At 39.0% G+C, this 19,140-nt stretch overlaps 1 protein-coding gene across 2 annotated transcripts in view; it reads left to right on the top strand.

Moving 5' to 3' along the window:
• Window positions 1-5,095, top strand: part of PTPRG (protein tyrosine phosphatase receptor type G) — a 796,984-nt gene extending 791,889 nt beyond the window's left edge. For both annotated transcript variants that reach the window (XM_072650205.1, XM_072650203.1), the window contains 2 exons: window positions 1,221-1,356; window positions 3,839-5,095. In XM_072650205.1, the coding sequence (XP_072506306.1) occupies window positions 1,221-1,356; window positions 3,839-3,985 (283 nt within the window). In that variant the 3' untranslated portion in view covers window positions 3,986-5,095. The remainder of the gene's footprint in view (window positions 1-1,220; window positions 1,357-3,838) is intronic.
• Window positions 5,096-19,140: the final 14,045 nt, after the last annotated feature.

Genomic DNA, 19,140 nt, shown 5'->3' with positions numbered 1-19,140 from the left:
CACAATGCAGCAGCATCTTAAACCCATCTTAGATTCTATCCATCCCCAGCTGTGCATGACATCTGGACATCCATTGCTACATAATAACATCTGACTTCTCTAATTGCTACCCTAGCAATGTCAGTACCCAGTGCTGGAGTTTAACAAAAAAAATATTAAAATAGTACATTGGAAGGAACATTAGAGAACAAATGCAGGTGATATAAACATTATTTTAAGGGCCTGGGCTCCAAACCCAGTTCTGCCTAGAGAAGCCATTTCCCCTATCAGTAAAGGAGGAGTCATCCTAAATAACTGCCAAGGACCCTTCCAGCATTATTGGTGATATATGATCCTTTATCTGTTGATGAAAGCCTTTGCCAGTTCAGGAGTCCAGTGGTTAGATATACTCTGTGTAACGTAAACTATCTCAGGTGACCAACTCAATTCTATCTCCTTAATGCTCCTGGCTCTCCTTCCCCTCTGTTCTCTGTGCTCCTTCTCTAGGACAAGCTCTTATTACCACCTGCCCAAGCTCTTGGCAATAGCCTCCTCACAGGTATAACCATCTCTGTTCCCTCTCTATCTATCTATCCATCCTGCATAGAGCTGCCATAAAGTATCTTAATTCTGTTTGACATCTAAGGCAGAATGCCATCACTCCTTTCATGACCCCGTGGTTATTGCCTGTCTATTAAATCCGAATGAACACCTGTTGGCTGATATTAAAAAACCAGAGAGAAAGGGAGGAGGGAAGGAGAAGGGAAAGCAGAAAGAGAAGTGGGGGAGAAGGGGAGGGGAAAGAGAAAGAGACAGAAAGAGGAAGGAAGCAAGAGGGAGAAATGGGAAAAGAGGGAGAAGGGAGAAACAGAACAAGAGACCAGTTATTATTAACAATACCTATTACCATAGTAATACTATTAACAATAGACATTATTATTATTACTATTTTGCAGACAAGAAGCCTGAGGCTTTGCCCAGGGTCACACTGGTACCAAGGAGTCAGGTCTTCCTGACTCCAAGTGCTCTCTTAGTTGTTGCTGTGGTGTCTCCAGCACCACTGTCCTCTTGGCTCGGTTAACATCATCACTGGTGCCTAGTTCGTTTCCCAGATCTCAGAATGACCCAGCTCCCTGTGCAGTGACCCAGGGCAGGCTACCCAGCTCATGAGATAAGCCCAGATGATCAATTCTTCTGGTTGCTCAGTGTGTCTAAAGGAGCTGTGTCATCTTCTTTCCCAGGTACGGAGCAGTTTCAGCGGGAATGCTATGTGCTCTTACCACACTGTCCCAGCAGCTGGAGAATGAAAATGCCGTGGATGTTTTCCAGGTAGCAAAGATGATCAATCTTATGAGACCTGGAGTCTTCACAGACATTGTAAGTAATGACTTTATTGATGACTCACTTTCCAGCCACCAACATGGACGTAAAAACTCAAGACCCTCTGTCATTTCACATGACTGGCTGGGTTATTTCTGTGTGCAGTTGTTCTTTGAGCTTTAATCAGACAGCTTGAACCTGCAAGTTCGTATCTGTTTACAGCTGGCTGTAGTTCTATTGGACAGCATTCAGTTTGTTGCCTTGAAAAAAATCTTGATTTCTACCAAAATCAAAGTGTTCTGAGCAGATGGATCCATCATCCAGCAAACCTAACAACTCCAGAAACATCATTCCAAGGGCAGCTGCCAAAGGGACTTTCCTGAAACATAGATCTGACCATGTCACTCTCCTACTCAGGAAATTCCAGTGGCTCCCTACTTTTTCTAGGATAAAATATGAATTCCTCTTCAGATTGTACAGTCCCTTCATTAACTGGCCAAAATCTACTTTTATACATTTATGCCCTTCCTGGACTCTATACTGTTGTCAAGCTGAGGTCCCTGCTGCTCCTCACACATCCCATCACCTCTTTCTAGGTGCCTATATTCAGACTTTCCACCATCCTTGATGGAAATTCCATGTCATAGAGTCCTCTATTGTCTTCAAAGGCATGTAGGTGGCACAGTGGATAGAGTGCTGGGCATGGTGTCAGGAAGGCTCATCTTCCTGAGTTCAAATCTGGCCTCAGACACCGGCTGTGTGACCCTGGGCAAGTCACTTAACCCTGTTTGCCTCAGTTTCTGCATCTGTAACAAGAGCTGGAGAAGGAAATGTCAAACCACTCCAGGAAACCCTAAATGGGTTCATGGAGGGTTGGACATGACTGCAAAACTATAACAACATTGTCTTCAAGACACAGCTCCAGCACCACTTCCACGTTACCCTCCCAGCTGCTAATTCCTTCCTTCCCCAAGCCGCCTTGTATTTATTTTGGATATAGCCTGTACAGATACACTTATTGCTGCAAATTCTGACTCCACCAATGGAGTGTTAGCTCTGGGAGGGCAGGGGTCATTTCATTTTTCTCTTTGTATGCCCAGAGCCTGCACATAGTAGATGCTCAATAAATGCTTGTCAGTTGATTGATTAACAATTATTTATCTCAGTCAAAGAACATATTCATATACTCATGATTTTCTAAGAACCAAGGAAGGCCTTCAATGCACACAGCAAAGTATCAATTGGATTTTAGGTCCAACAACAGCCTCTGTGTTCAAAAGTTTATTGGTTGCATTTGTATAGCTTTTCGGTTTGTTGGACATTTCCAACGAACATCTACTTCTAGTAATAATAGTAACTCTTATTTGTAGCTATCCATAAGTGATCTTTTACCCTACTATATTCTAGCCCCAGAAACCTGAAGCCTCACAATTTAGAAACTATTAAACTGATAGAGGGTAGGGACTGTCTATTTAATTTAATTCAATGAGCATTTACTACATGCCTACTTAGCACAGTGGCAGCTAGGTGGTGAAGTAGATAGGGCACTGGGCCTGGAATAGAGAAGACTGGAGTTCAAATTCAGCCCCAGACACTTTACTAGCTATGTGATGCTGGGCAAGTCACTTAATCCCTATTTGCCTCAGTTCCTCGTCTGTGGTGTGCTGTTTTCTTCTGCAGCTCATTTTTACAGATGAGGAAATTGAGCCAAATAGGGTTAAAGGACTTGCCCAGAGTCATGCAGCTAGTCTGTGCCTGAGCCCTGATTTGAACTTTTTCTGACTCCAGGCCCAGAACTCTATCCACCTAGCTGCCCAGCCTGGCACATAATAGTCACTTAATAAATGTTTATTGAATTGAATTGAACCTAAGTAGTATAGTGGTTAGAACCCTGGACCTGAAGCAAATCATGTCATCCCTCTCCTTAGTTTCCTCATCTGTAAAATGGTGATAATAATAAAACCTACCTCTCAGGGTTGTTGTGAGAATAAAACGAGATATTTGTAAAGCACTTTGTCAACCCTAAAGTGCTATACAGACTCTCGAGATTATTTTTAGCACCCAGAAAAGAGTTATAATGTAATACAGTGAATACTGTGTCACTCCAATAGAATGTAAACTCTTTGAGGGATTAGGTATGTTAATTTTTGCCTATTTTATGCCCAGTACCTGGTAGATATTTAATAAATGCTTTGTGATTGAATGACTAATTGATTAAGGTAAGCCATCCCTAAGTCCTGCCTTCTACTGCATAGCACTAGGTGACACATCCCTTCACCCGCAATGCCCCAGGGGTCTATCCAATACTACATGATTTTGCCAGGTTACCAATCGGCAAAAATAAGTCATCTCATCAGGTCTAGTCCACACACACACTCACACACATACATATATATGTGAGGTTGCTGAATCCTAGCACATAATGGGCACTTAATAAGTAGTTATTGACTGGCTAGTATATGTGCGTTCCATGGTAATGACCAGTCACTTTTCTGGTTCAGCATCAACCAAAACTGTATTGTTTTCTTTCCTTTTCTAGGAACAGTATCAGTTTGTCTACAAAGCAATGCTCAGCCTGGTCAGCACTAAAGAAAATGGAAATGGTCCCATGACCGTGGACAAAAATGGCACTGTGCTGATCGCTGATGAATCAGACCCTGCCGAGAGCATGGAGTCTCTAGTGTAATTGGAACCCTGAAGAGGCACTTGATTTGTAGAAGGAAGGAAGACCGAAAGAACTTTTTGAGGCCTTTTTTGCCAGACTCTAGGTTATACAATAACCCAGTTACTTTTTTACACTGATAAAAGTTTTGATATTTATTTTTTGCCATTTTATGTCTTAATGGTATCCTACTGAGCATTTGCACCTCTGTTTATTTCACACAGTGAAACACAATTTTATCTCGTTTGCACTATCTGATCAGTGTTACTGCCTATAATATCTTACTGCAAAAGCAACCCCTGGTCTGACATTCCATGGCGACATACTGCTACTTTTAGTTCCATGCAGTGATGGTTTTTGTTAATGACAGTGAGCCTTGAGTCGTTGATTTGTGAATGCTGAACCAGTCCCATTCTTTTTAGCTAACAGCGCTGTACTTGTCCCCAGGCCCCTCCCTTACTCTTCCAATCACTTTGGTCGATATCGTATGCCTTTTGTAGTTCAGTAGAGTGGATGAACACTGTGGTTGCTGTGTTGTTTTGTTTTGTTTTGTTTTCAGACTTTAGCAGGGGATTGGTAGCCATGTATATGAACAAGGTGTAATTGCCTCCTAGGCATTAAATGATTCCATTTGTGGTGGCTCAGGTTTCCACTGGGATAGCTTGGAGGCATGATAGCTGCTTCATATGTCCTTCACTTACCATTGGCAGTGTGCAAAACCACGTGGGACATAGGCAGCAGGTTATGGACTCCACTTCAGAATTCAGAGTTATGTCCAAATAAAGGCTAACATTACTTTCTGGTCTTTACGGCAGCCATGTGGATTGCAATGTTTGTTATATCCATTGTAATGATCTGAATAAGCAACATGGTAAAATCAGGGCTGTCTTTAAAAAAAGTAGAGGTAGCAATATTTTACATAACTGCGCTATTGAATACCTTTAATTCCTTTACATTAATGCTTCTTGACCATGACATCACCCCCAATGGGATGTTGTTGAATGACATGAACATTTCCTTAATCTCACTTGTTACCATTTTTGCAGGTGTGTAATTTTGAAACGAGTGCTCAAAAGTAAAGTACTGATCCATATTCCTGGTGAAGCAATCTAATAAAGACTACCTACCAAGTTAGCATTCTCCTTCTTTTCTTGCCAAACTTTTCATGATAAATCTCTTAGTTAACATACCCCCTTCCAAATAAGATCTGATCTTTTTTCCTATCACTTAAAGTCTCATTTTAAGATGAAAACACTGGGTTGGCAAAAGTTGGGAACTTGGAGTTGGTTGTTGGAACTCCCACATTTGAGGTTAGCAATGAATCTGTAATTACGGTCTGTCTTTTCTAGGAGCGAAAGCAGACGTTGTACAGACACACATGTGTGTGAATGTATACTTCCATCTCTGTAACTGAGACTGATATTCTCAACCATGGCCAAGAGAAGCTTATTTTGTTTGACGAATCTTGGACTGTGCTCATTCTTTGAAACACAATAGAATTTTTGCCTTAATAGGAAAATGAAGAGAGCTGAGATAGTTCTGTAAACTGTTAGGTGGGAAAACCCAATCATACTTAGGAGGATCCAATTGATTTTATTTGCATGCATGCATATAATAGGGATAGCTGCTCTGAAAATGGGGAGCTGGCCTCAGAAGCACTGGGTCTGGTAAAAATAAATTGTATGTTTAATAAAATGCTGAACCCATAGATAAGAATATCTAAATCTATATGGCCAGGCATTTGAGAACATTAAGTGATTATCAAACTCACTTCAATTTGGCTTTACCAAAAGGTCAACCATACAGTCATGGTTTGGAGAGTTGCTTAAGGAATAACATGGTGGTGGGCTAAACCCTGAAGTGTCAGCATTTGGATGGCACTTTCCCGAGTGAAACAGCTTTTCAGTCATTCACTTACAAGCACTGATGAGGCATGCCTCCTGATCTGACCATCATACAAGCCTCAATAAGAATGATCATTATACCAGTATGGAGGTCTGCCTCGCAGAGACTTCCTTTAACAGTAGTGCTTATTTGTTTTGCATATGACAGGTGGATTCAGAGACATTTTACACTCCCCCTATTGCCACTGAAATTGGCACTGGGAAATCCCAACTAGTGATGTGAGGAAGTTGGACCATTGGATGTTTTGTGTTCTGTGCTGGAAATCAAAGGTCCTTCAGAGACCTGTGAAGAAGGAAGGGTCTCAAATCATGGTGAGATCCAGAGATTTGAGTCCGTTGAGGTACTCCATTATTTGAGTTTAGTGCATGTTTGCTTTCCATGGGCTCCTACTCATTTTACTGTTTGTTTAGCAGAGAAGGTCCCAGTGGGAAATGAATGGTGATGGGGGATTGATTGCCTCATTTTGGGCCTCCCTCTTAACCATACCCCAGCCCCCATCCTCCATCCCTTTACAAAATAATGTTAGAGCTAGAACTCATTTTCATTTTCAGTGATTGTATTAGTAAAAGTAAATGTTGGGTGTCAATAGAAAAAAATACATAGAAAGTATTCATTTCTGTGTTATTTACTGAGGGCTCAATTCATGGAAAATAACTTTCATCTAAGTTTTGTTGACCTTGGTCATCGTTTACCTTGTGTCAAAAGAAAGCTGGCTAATGCATAAGCTACAAACTACATTCTAAGGGAAATTCAGAAGTTCTTGGGAATGAATCAGGCAGTGTCTGTAGCAGAACTGAACCAAAGTCTGCAAGATCCCAATCCACTCGGAGTTACTACTCTTTGTCTTGCCAAAATAATTCATATACTTTTTCACAGGAAGATAGGGGTGTCCATCCAACTCTTTCCCACTTCAGCTGCTAAATACACAAGTTTGTACTATCTTCCCAGTAGCAGAGAGTCTCAAAGAATGCAACCATGTTCATTCTTTGAGACATAAGCACATGGCTTAACTACACAACAAGGTTATTATCACTTGCACTCAGGGGGAAAAGAAATAGCGATTGCAAATTCATGCATGCTTAACTATTTGAGAAGCTCTTTGGTGAATTTAAGCCCTAAGGAAAGAGAATACACCCATCACACAAAACTGAATTGGAATGATCAGACCAATTGGCTATGGATTCTGGACACCTGAGAAGTGGCATTCTCAGCATATAATTGAATATTTTTCATTTGAAAGTCACATTTCTCCATTTACATTTCAAAAGGCTTGCCTACCAGTAGGGTTTTTGAAAGAATGATGTTAGTTGATTTCTCCTAATTTTTAAGTCCTTTGGAGTCCATTCCAAGCAACTGAATCAGAGGAGGTTATTTTTCTTAAGGGTTCTCACCACATGAGATGTTAGCTCAGGCTAATGTTGTGGAACCTGAAAAAATAGCCTGAACTATTTTTAAATAACACAGCACAACTGCCCAGCTCAGAATTTCTTTGCTTTTTTTAAAAAAAAAACTGATATATTTAAAAGTTAAACTAGAGATACCAGTTTTACCAAAGATACATATTACTAATTGTCAGCAAAAAATAAAATAACACAACAAAAACCCACCATAATTTAAGGAAGGAAAATTGAAACATAGTTTGTCTTAAAGATTTAGCGGTCATGCTTTAAGATGCATTTCCAACTCCTGTGTTCTGAAGTTTCTATTCCCTTGGTGCCAGTGAACTTGTATATGAAGGGAAAATGCCTGCTTTTTTTTTCTTTAACAGCTGTAACTAGATTTCTTGCTAAACTTTTGAATTTGCCCTGAGTTGTCATTCAACGTGAGACATTTGGCTTTGCTGATATCTAGGGAGAAGACACGCAAAAATTGAGAGATGGAATTGTAATAAAAACATTTGGCCCTCGACTTTGTCTTAGCTGTTAAAAAAAAAACTGTTTTTAGTATTTTTGTTAAATATTTGCAAAGGGAAACATTTTCTACGGAGGATTAATTTCAAGAAAAATATCTTGAGTTTTAAGAATAAACATGTCTCCAGAAGAGGAGACCATCAATTTTATAAGCTGTCACGACTCTCCCAACATTTGGGGAAGTGACTCTTTTTGTTAGATATTTGAAACTAGCGAGCAGCCATTGTTTCTAAAGAACTCGGCCTTCATGTTGACTCACGTTTCTTTGACTTCATTTTCAAATAGCAGAAATCATTAAAACTGTAAATATTTTGTTGCTTGGATAAGCATCTTCTGGGAACTTTGTATCTATGGTATATAATCATAGAATTTTCTATTTTCATATAAAGCTGATTTTTTTCTAGTTTCAACTCCTTCATAGTTTTTTTGTGGTGGATATGTGAATACAGCCTTTCTGTGTACTGAAAGTAGCACGGGCCATCATCACATTCCAAAAGAATCCAACGCCATGTTCTTTCTTTGGGGCAGTGATTGTGAAAGTTGGATTTTCTTTTTCATTCCATTGTCAGAGGGCAATAGGAATTAGGCCTAATCAGTCATTAAACATGTCTGTTGCATTGGACCCATTTTGGAAAAAGTGGTGTTTTGTTTTGGGGTTTTTCCATTTTGTTTTGGGGGTTTTTTGTAACTTGAAGAATTACCTTTTTTGGTTCTGTTTAAAACTATATCAAATCATTCTATGATAGTGTTATTTAATATGTAAATTGTATTGCTATACATAAAATAAAGTATGGTTTTTTGATGTATTGGTGGTGTTTGAGCATTCTGTGACAGTGTCATCTAGCAGTTTGCTGCTACCCAATGAAAGCAATTAACTTATCTACACTGTGTTGTAATACAGTGTTCATATTCATCCCATTCTAAACATCAAAGCTTACGATATCCCTTCTCTTTCTCACCTTCAAGCCTGACTCTTTAACAATTGTTGACATTTAAAATTGGGATCACAGAAAGTGATAGGGAACTTTAGAGATTATCTAGTGCAGCTATGTCAGTTGACAGATGAGGATGCCAAGATCTGGAGCTGGAGTTCTGAGATAATTGAGGCCAAGGGCTCTCAACCTTGAACTTCTTAGGCAATCTGGCAAAACCCATGGGATCCTTCTCAGAATGATGTTTTTAAATGCCTAAAATAAATAGGATAACCAATAATGTTGAAACATGATTATCAAAATACTTAAAAAAACAAAAACAAATTAAGAACCTGAATCCAACTCCCTCATTTTGCAAATGAGATAACTGAGACTCAGAGAAAAGGAATTTGTCTAAGGTAACCAAAGTAGAAGGCACAGCTAGGTTATGAACCAGCCTGAATGCAATGTACCCAGGGGAAGGGATTGTGGAAAAAAAAAAAAACAAAGGAAGATCATGAAGTGGACCAAGTTTAGCACCTTCCCACTCATGTAGTCCTCTGACTGCAATCCAAAAAAATCACATTTCTTTCTTCCTTATACTTAAAATCAGAGATTTCACTTTGGAAGGGACCTGAGCTTTATTATTATCCAAACCCTTGATTTTGTAGATGAGGAAACTGAAGTCCAAAGAGATGAAGTGATTTCCCTAAAGTCACCCAAATAGTAAGTAACAGAGCAAGGTCTCGAATGGAGAGGTCCACTAAATCTAACTTCAATCCAACACTCTTCTCAAAAAGTTACTTCTTTTCCCAGTTTCATTCCCTGCATGTGTAGGAAATGGAATTTTTTTTCTTAAATGTGTTTTAAGAGCCTACTATGTGCAAGGCATTTAAGGATGCAAGACAAAGAAAAGTCCCTAGCCTTGAGAGTCACCTTCTAGGGATTGAGAGCATCCGCCTTCAAGGAGTTAAAATCAAGTCATCTTGCAAAGACTTGCCAAAAGGTGGCAATATACCTGTTGTCCCCTTTTAATGATGGAGCCCTCACAAGCTAATGATTTATATTAAGTGACTTCTGGGCTCAAATGCCACCTCCTTCAAGAGACCTTTCCTGATTTCTGCCTCAAGTACCTCTTCCCCATTATCTGGAATTTATTTTGTATATGCATATATGGGTACATGCTGTGGAATGTTAGCACCTTCCATTGAGTGGAGACTGTTTCTTTTTTTTGTCTCTGTATCCCCAACACCTGGAAGTTACTTCACACTTTAACCAGCACTTATTGATTAAGAGATTGACAATAGATTATGGTAAACTATAAGTCTAATTTGATTCTTTCCCCCTACCCTACCATCATAGGAACCTAGATTTAGGGTTAGAAGTGGCTTAGAGCCCCTTGTGGATTTCTTGGAATCACTGGGTTTGAGTTGATAAAATGGAAAGATCAGAGTAATAGGAACTGAGTTCAAATCCTGATTCTACCACTATAACCCTAACTAGCTGTGTGACCTTGAGCAAATCACATGACTTTTCTCAGATTCTTCATCTAAAAAATGAGAGATTGGACCACATAGTTTCAAAGGTCCTTTTCAGCTCTAGACCTATAAAGGTATTAAAATAAAAGACAAAACGAAAACTGAGTCCCAGAGAGGGTAAATGACTAGTATCTGTGTCCTGTCGCATAAGGTCTTTCCTTACACTACAATATGTGGTGTGGATTTATAACTTCATTGGTTTGGGGAGTCTCTTCATTAGTATAAATTGCAACCAATTTATATCCTCTCATCCATTAATTTCTTATCTATGTTCACCCTGAGCTCCAGATCTCTTTATACTTTAAACTTCCTTGTTCTCTGTTATTTGTTCTGGCTTCTCTATCAGTCTCCTTCCTTTTTAGTAGCATACCCTACTGAATGATGATAGGTCACCATTGAGTCCAACTACTTAAGAGACTTGTTGGGGAAGAACAAAACTAGAAACAGGAAAAAATTTTATCTGGTTTGTATTAATATAAAAATACTTTCTTTTCTGGCTTTTCAAAAGAAAGAACTGTTAACATTTTCCCTTTGTTCACAAAGGCAAATTCTCTACTTTCCCTACTGTGGAAGCATATTTTTAAAAAAACTACTTTTACATGAAACAGGAGTGAAAGATGATAGAGGCCAAAGGATACACAGTAACCTCCTGTATCATTCATATTTTCTTCAAGAAAAGAGTTGGAAGGCACTAGATTTGGTGAGCATCAAAGGCTATCATAACAACGAAACTGATTCTATTTCAAACCGTTGGAAATGACTTGTAACTGATGTGGAGATCATTCCTTCCTAAATAAGCCACACGTTTGACTTGAGAATCTTGTATGACTTTGACTGCATGGTAACCGAAGTCCCTTCAATTCTCAGATTCTATGATTCTCCAAGTACTGACTTATTAGAACAAAGATTAAAATTAGTACAGAGCTAGAAGAATAAAAAGAAGAAAAGGACAGAACATGCAATTGAAACAATTCAGTCCTGGCCTATTCATATGAATGAGAGTGATGATGAAAAAAAGGGACATGAACAGAAGACAGCACTGAAACACAAATATAATCATTTTAAATTGAAGTTTATGGAAGTAAGGCATTTTCCATCACAAAGAGACCAAAAGAGCCTAAACAGTAACTTCAGATACTATTTAACTTACTTGCCAAGCAGAGCAATATGGCAAAGGCCATACCAGTTTAAAACGTAAATTCATTTGTAATGTCTTATGGAGAAGGAGGATTAAAAGCTAGGAATAGCATTACTTCATAAAACAGAGAGGTAGGGGAGGGTGTAGCTGTTTTTTCAAGAGGCTGGTGAGAGACCCAACTAACCATAGTCATCTCAAGAGCATTTAAGGTGAAAATGGAAAGGAAGCTAACCTACAAGAGAAAAATGGGAAGGATCTGCAAAAATTATTATAACAAAGTGTTTTTAATTATCAAAAACTGTAGCTACACCACATGTAGACATCACAAGCTCAGCTGTGCTTATAGATAAAAATGACATCAAAAATAAGTGGAAGTGGAGGACAGCAACAATCCGAAAAGAAGATGGGTGGATCATATGATGAGAACATGGGCTAACCAGTAAATAGCCTATGTACTCCACTTGGCATGGTCAATATTCCATTCTCCATCCCCTCCAACAAAGGTGAACAAGAAGCAAGAAAGGTCCCTAGCACATTATGTGGGCCCCCTGTACCAAATTTATGGGGCATGGCCCCACAATACATGCTATCCTTCAAACAACCATTGGGTTTACCCTCCTTTGATTAAAGTTTTATCAATATGCCATTTTCCTCCCACCAAAGGCAAATGAGGATTTGCATAACGCTATGAAAGAGTATCATTAGCCCTAAAATATTAGAAGCCCATTTTAAAGAGGACGTAACTCTCATATTCTCATATGGCTTCTGCCTTCTGTTTCTCTCACTAACTCTAATATCACCACCATCCCCATTGTCATGAATTCACCTTTGATTTGCTTAACCCCATGGATAGCCACTATCATATACTTATAAACTTCCCATAAATGACCTAAGAGATAGCGCCTATTCTTTTTTATACCTTCTTAAAGCCCAGAGGGAACATTATTTTAGAGCAACTCACTGAATAAATAAGACCACCTGTCTCCCATGCCAACATTTTATTGATCACTGAAGATAAAAACAATTTGAATAAATAAGTTATGGTTATTCATCTTATAACTTGTAACATTTTGACACGCTGCTAAAACATAAAATCCAATATTTAACATTCACATGACTCATGAATTCTACCTAACTTGACAATGTTTCAAAATTGACCATTCTAAGAATAACTAATATGGATGGGTTGTTGTGAGAGATACAAAATACCATTTTTCAATGAAAGGTGCATGGGAATGTGCAGTCTATTATGCATAAAAGTAGTGCTAACTCCAAATTGAACTCATTATTTATTATCTTATCACAGTATCTCTTACTATGAATCAGAGCAGAATTTTCAAGTTTCTCATAAATCTTCCAACTGGATATTTTTCAGAGCAGTGAAGTGGGGACAGGAGCTAAGAAAACTTCCAAAAGTTATTCCTAGGGTTTATTTCTTCTTGACCCACCACCACAACTTGTACTTTTGGTACTTCTACCTTCTTCTAGATAAGGGTGGTTATTCCACTTGTGATTTCCTTGGTATTGGCAATGCATGGGTGAAGAAACTCCCTTTACCAAAACACCTAAGCACTTTCTTGACAATTTACAATCTTAGAGAGCTGCCTGAAGCATTGAGAATAAGTGACTTGCTCAGGGTTATACAACCCATGTATTTCAGAGGTGGGAAATAAACCCAGTTCTTCCTGGGCTCAAGGCTGATTCTAAACACTATATCACACAGCTTTCCTTCTCATACATTTTTTAATATCTTTTTAAAAATATTGCCACCACAATACTTTTTGTCAGTCTCACACAACCAACGTTCTGTTCTAGACCTCTCTTCCCTTCTTTCTTTGCCTCCTCTCCCTTTGTGAATTCATCTATCCCCATCACTTAAATCATCTGCATGAAAGTGATGTCTCCTCTAACTATTTCATCTCAACTTCTGACCTTTTGACAAGACTCCAAAAAGCTCTGAATGGCTTCACACTGCCTGCTGGAAATCCCCACCTGCATGTGTCACAAGTACCTCAAACTCAATATGTCTAAAACTAGACTTATCATCTTCTCCCCCAAATCTTACCATCCCACTAACTTCCATATGTCTCTAAATGGGACCACCACCTTCTCATTGTCCCCAGCATGTAAACTCCAAGTTGTCTTTTTCTCTTTGGGTCCTTTGACAAATACTGTCATTTATACCTCTTTAATGTCTCAACTTCCTCTCACCTCTTGCTGTGCCCCCTGGAGTTGAGACCTTTATACACACACACACACACACACACACACACACACACACACACACATCCTCTCAGAATCCTGGCATCCCATTTCTTCTACCTCATCAACTGCCAACACTTTCCCCTTTATTCCAGTTGATCCTACCTTTGACCTCATCCTCCCCCATAACCATTTATCTCCATGATTCAGAATTCTGAATCTCCTCTATCTTCCTATTCTTCTCTCTCTCCCTAGTTCTTAATCCTCCTAAACCCAATTTTCAAGTTCACCACAAGCTTCCAGTTATCTCACTCCATTCAAGTTTTACAAGTCATGTTAAGGCTTAAGCCCCAGTAATTTCCTGTTGGCCCATCTTATAGATGCATAACCCCCAATATAGAAAATCATGAAAAAAAGCCCCAAGTGAATGTTAACTTTAGTGCATCTTCTGAATGCTTTAGAGTCTGGACCATAGGTTGATCAGATTGAATCTAAATTGAGTTGGTATTACTAGTAATTAAGATGGAAATGAGAACGGATTTTTAAATAACAGAAATAAACTTTGGCTTAGGAGAATTAAGACAAATCAGCAATTCAAACTATGAACAAGCTTAATGCTTCCTTGTTTCTTTGTTCTGCCATAAGAGCCCTTATGGAATGGGCCACCTGTAGAAGAATGGGCACCATGTCATTTAAAGATAAGTATCACAGAGTATATCTGAGGCTATGAAATCAATCAGGCACTCATTGCTCTAAGCAAGACCCGTTAAATTTTAAAAGTCAGTCACTGGGAAAATCACTTTCTCCTCCTTTCCTTTTGTATGCTCTTTCAACCAAATAAAATACTCAAAGATCTCAAAACATAGATCTGGAAATGGAAGTAATAGTAAAATTTTCCTTCCTCACTCATTATAGGCCTAAGATGCAAGAAAAAAGTGATATGCGTGAGAGATGCATTCTGTGTAGCCAGGTAATGGTGTTATCCTAAATGAATTGAATATTTGAGTGAAGAACTACTCCCCTCGAATGGCTCCCATCCTTGGAACATGGACTTACTCCTCCATTAAGCCATCCTTTAGGTCTTACTTTCCCTTAGGCTATATCACTGTACTACTTGCCAAGGAACTGATTAAATTCTTTGAAGTTCTGGGAATAGAATAATGCAAAGACTCTCTACTTGTCTCTGAAAAAAAGCTTCCATAATCATGTGGTTAAATCAGTAACTGCAAAGCTTATAACAAGTTGTGAATGAATCAAAACTATAAGATTCTCTAATTTGGTTCAGGCCCAAAAATGTTAAAAAAAACAAAACAAAACAAAAACAAAAACAATTTTAGGCCGAGATGAGACCTCTGTCATTCTATTTGTATCATTAATTGGTTTATTCCTTTTTGTTGCACACACACCCTCGTTGCCCCCCCCCCACTTACAAATAAGGTAACATTGAGTTCATTAGCATGAGATCAATTGGGTTTTATCTAAATTAAATTGCCTTTGTTAATAATTTAAATAGAAATTGGAACAGATTTTAAATAATATAAAGAAACTTTGGCATAAGAAATTGTTATCTCTAGGAAAAAAAGAGAAAATGGCCCGTGTGTGCATAAAAACCGAACTACCTTCCACAATGGCAATGTAAGCTGTCAGTCTGGTGGTATCTATGTAGTTGACTCCCCTGGGTCCTAGAAGCAGCTGTGACTGCAGTGGTGGCAATGCCAGTAGCCCCATCCTCCAGCGCTCCCTCCATCTCAATACTTTCTCAAAAATCTATGTCCTATAATCCCCCTGTTGTTTTGATAGCTGTAAAAGCTGCCAAAGGCTGAAGTGGAGCAGCAAGTAACAGTGACAGCCAAGTCCCCTTAGCTACTCAAACCATCTACCTGCTGTCTGCATGCAGCCTTTCTCCATGTTCTCCAGTCTCCCTCACAAATCAGATGTCCAGCTACCTCAACTCAGCACTCTCCCCCGTTCATTCTTGCCAAAGAAATCTAAGAAGTTCTGTTCTGACCAGGGGAACATTAATTCCCATCATGTATTTCTTGTGTTCCCAAGGCACTAGAGTTATACCATAAAATAGGAAAGTTAGGAAGTCATATTTGTTTCTGCCTCCTGCTCCAAGATTTGTAGCATCTCCCATCTCTAGCCCTCCTGAGATCTTGATCAGCTGTTAGACTATGATAAATTTTACTTAGACACATCAGTTTTGCATATGCAGTCTTGTTACTTTCCCAACGTAGATGCTGATTTGTCACAGAATTATTCAATTTAAAAGTATTTTTCTGCTAATTTGGGGAATAGCGCACAATAGAAAAAACACCGAAAATAACTTTGAAAGATTCAAGAACTATAATCAATGAAATAAACCATGAGGACCAATGATGAAACATGCTACAGACCTTCTGAGATAGAGGTGATGGATTCAGGGTAGAGATTGAGACATATTTTTTTGAATATAGTCAACAGGAATTTTTTTTTACTTGATTATGCTTATTTGTTACAAGAGTTTTGTTTTATTTTTTTCCCAATGGTGAGTGGTAGGTATGAGGAAGAGAAAACTTATGTTTTTTAATTGTAAAAGTAAAATTTAATTTAAAAAGTAAACTTAGGATGCACAATGAGTAGGTAAACTTGAATTGTGTCTGATTCATTTGGGGGAAATTCCTATGCAACTAGAAAATACCACTAATTCACTAGGCCACCTATCCTCCTTTGGCCTAACTTTCCTTCTTTTGAAATCTCAGTGGGACGATTTAGCAATTCAACTTTACATTGTCCTCTACCTTCAGATCCCTTACCCATGTAGTGTATCACTTTTCAGATTGGCAGCAATTCACTCATTAACCATTCACTACTCCTTGGGCCTGATCCAGAGTCACTTAAATGTACCAGTCCCCATCTCACCATCTTGTCCATAAAGATACCATGAGAGACATGTCATTTTCTTTGACGAAATAAAGGTATTCCATATTCATGGCATTCCCCTGGTTTACCAAAGGCTCCTAGATTTGGAACTGGAAGGACCTTAGAAGTCACTGAGTCACCCTCATTTTTCTAATGAGAAAGTGAGACTCTCATATGTGGTCACTTGCCTAGTGTTGCCCAGCAATAGGAGCATCTAAGGTGGTATTCAAATCAAAGTCTACCATACTTCAACACTCCACACACTAAGTGATTAATACCTCTGTCAGAGAAAAAAATATGGGGTAAATGTAGCCTAATGAAATCCAGCTAAACTCTCAAAGGCTTTAAAACAGTCAATAAAGATTTGTTAAATATTTGCTATATACCAGGGACTGTACTGAGCACTGAGATTACAAAGAAAGGGAAAAATTGTCACTTTCCCCAAGGAACTTACCTTCTAATGGTAGAGATAGCATGCCAACAACTATGTACAATGTACCTGTGGGAGGAAGAGGCTGGAACCTCTCATCACTTATTTCACTATACTGTTTAATTAAATGTCTATTGTTTTGAACTAATACGTCCTCTAGGGGCAGCTAGAAGGAGTGCCAGACCTGGAATCAGAAAGACCCATCTTCCTTAATTAAAGCCCAGCCTCAGACACTTACTACCTGTGTGACCCTGGGCCAGTCACTTAACCATGTTTGCCCCAGTTTCCTCAACTGTAAAAATGAGCTAGAGAAGGAAATGGCAAATCACTCTAATATCTTTGCCAAGAAAACCCTAAATGGGGTCACAAAAAGTTGGAAATGACTAAAGTGACTGAACATGTCCTCTGATTGACTAGTACAATAAATATATCAGTGGGGCTGGTGAGTGGACACTAAGCCAGAACATACTTTATACCTGGGGTAACTTCAATGGATGCACATAAGGGCAGAGTCCCTGGTGCTATATTCCTTTTGGCATTCTTCTTCATTTCTATACCAGTGAATGAGATAGAGATAGAAAAACTCTATACTCCAGTCTTTGCTACAGTATGAAAATTCTTTCAGATCATGATTTTTGTCTCATTCCTGTACTCTCCTCCTGTTTTTTTAACTTTAATATGGGGCAACTAGGTGGTGCAGTGGATAGAGCACCAGTGCAGGAGTCAGGAGGACCTGAATTCAAATTTCACCTCAGACACTTGACACTCACTAGCTGTGTGACCTTGGGCAAGTCACTTAACCCCAATTGCCTCATCCTGGGTCATCTCCAGTCATCCTGATGAATATTTGGTCATTGGACTCAGATGGCTCTGTAAGAGAAATGAGGATGGTGACCTGCACGGCCCTCCCTCACTCAAAAACAAAGTCAAGTGCAAGTCATGTCATCATTTTTCTGATGGTATGGTCTTCTTCAGCAACGAAGGACAAACACACACACATACAATTTTAATATAGATTCCTAACAGGAATGGTGGATTTTCAACTCCACCTTCAAAGCCATATTTCTGGTCCTGGGGAGTGGAGGGAAGCAATAGTTTAAATCCTGAAAGTGGCAGAGATGAGTAAGGTGTAAACAATTAAACTTGGCAAACCACTGGGACCAGAGTAGGTGTGAAGTAGGGTCAAGGGACGAGGTGAAGGGAGGCTATCAAACCAAGCAGGGCTAAGGCTGGGGTTAAGTCCCTGGCTATGGTAACTGCAATTCAATGCTAGACTTTAATATTTTTAAAGACTCTTATTTCATTGGAGTGAGTTCTCCCTGAAAAGGATTGAATCACAACCTCCCCAAACTATACTAATCAGTTCTCATGACTTTTTGTTATTGCTTAATCCTTCCAATTGTGTCTGATACTCTGTGACCACATTTAGGGTTTTCTTGGAAAAACATTAGCAAAAAAAATGGCAAAAAATATTGGGAAAAAAATTTCTTTCTCCAGCTCATTTTTCTGCTGAGAAAATTGAGGCAAACACAGTTAAGTGACTTGCTCAGGGTCACACAGCCAATAAGTGTCTCAGACCAGATCTTCCTGACTCCAAGCCCAGTACTCTATCCAATGCCACACCTAGCTGCTTCTCAAGTTACTATAGTCAAAAAAAAATCTGACATTCCAGTACTGGGATGATGAACTTCTCGAACCCTTTTAGATTCATCCTTTGATAAAATATACACTCTCCACCACTGGGCCTCTGCTCAAATACTTTCCATATGGGGAAGACCTGCCAGACTTTGTACTCCATTGAATGCGTGGTCTTTGAGAATCCAAGACCATTTCCTCATTATGACGAGATATCAGAGTAGCACTTTGTTGGAGGATTTAATTTTGCACATATTCAAACTGATCTATGGTCCTGCTGATGTAAATATCCCCTCCAATAATGCCAATCACAGCCTGTCCATGCCTATACTTTCTGTGAGATTCTTGTCGTCTTCCATAACTTTGCCATTGGTGAACTATGCAATGTGTTGGGACCTTAATGTTGAGAGGACACCAGTAAAATTTATGGTCTGCCCAAGAGTTATCCCTCATTCTTGCTTTATGAAAGGTCTATTTTCCATTTTGATCATCTTTGATTCTGTATCTTTTTTAAAATCCCAGAGGAAGAAAAGGGGGGAGGTAGGATAGAAATGAATATATTCCATCATGCAATTTTCACCTTGGAAAAAGTTCCTGTGGTTTGTCAAA

Source organism: Notamacropus eugenii, chromosome 3 (assembly GCF_028372415.1).
Source record: "Notamacropus eugenii isolate mMacEug1 chromosome 3, mMacEug1.pri_v2, whole genome shotgun sequence".
In the NCBI taxonomy this organism is placed as follows: Eukaryota; Metazoa; Chordata; class Mammalia; order Diprotodontia; family Macropodidae; genus Notamacropus; species Notamacropus eugenii.
This window is presented reverse-complemented; position numbering and strand designations above follow the sequence as displayed.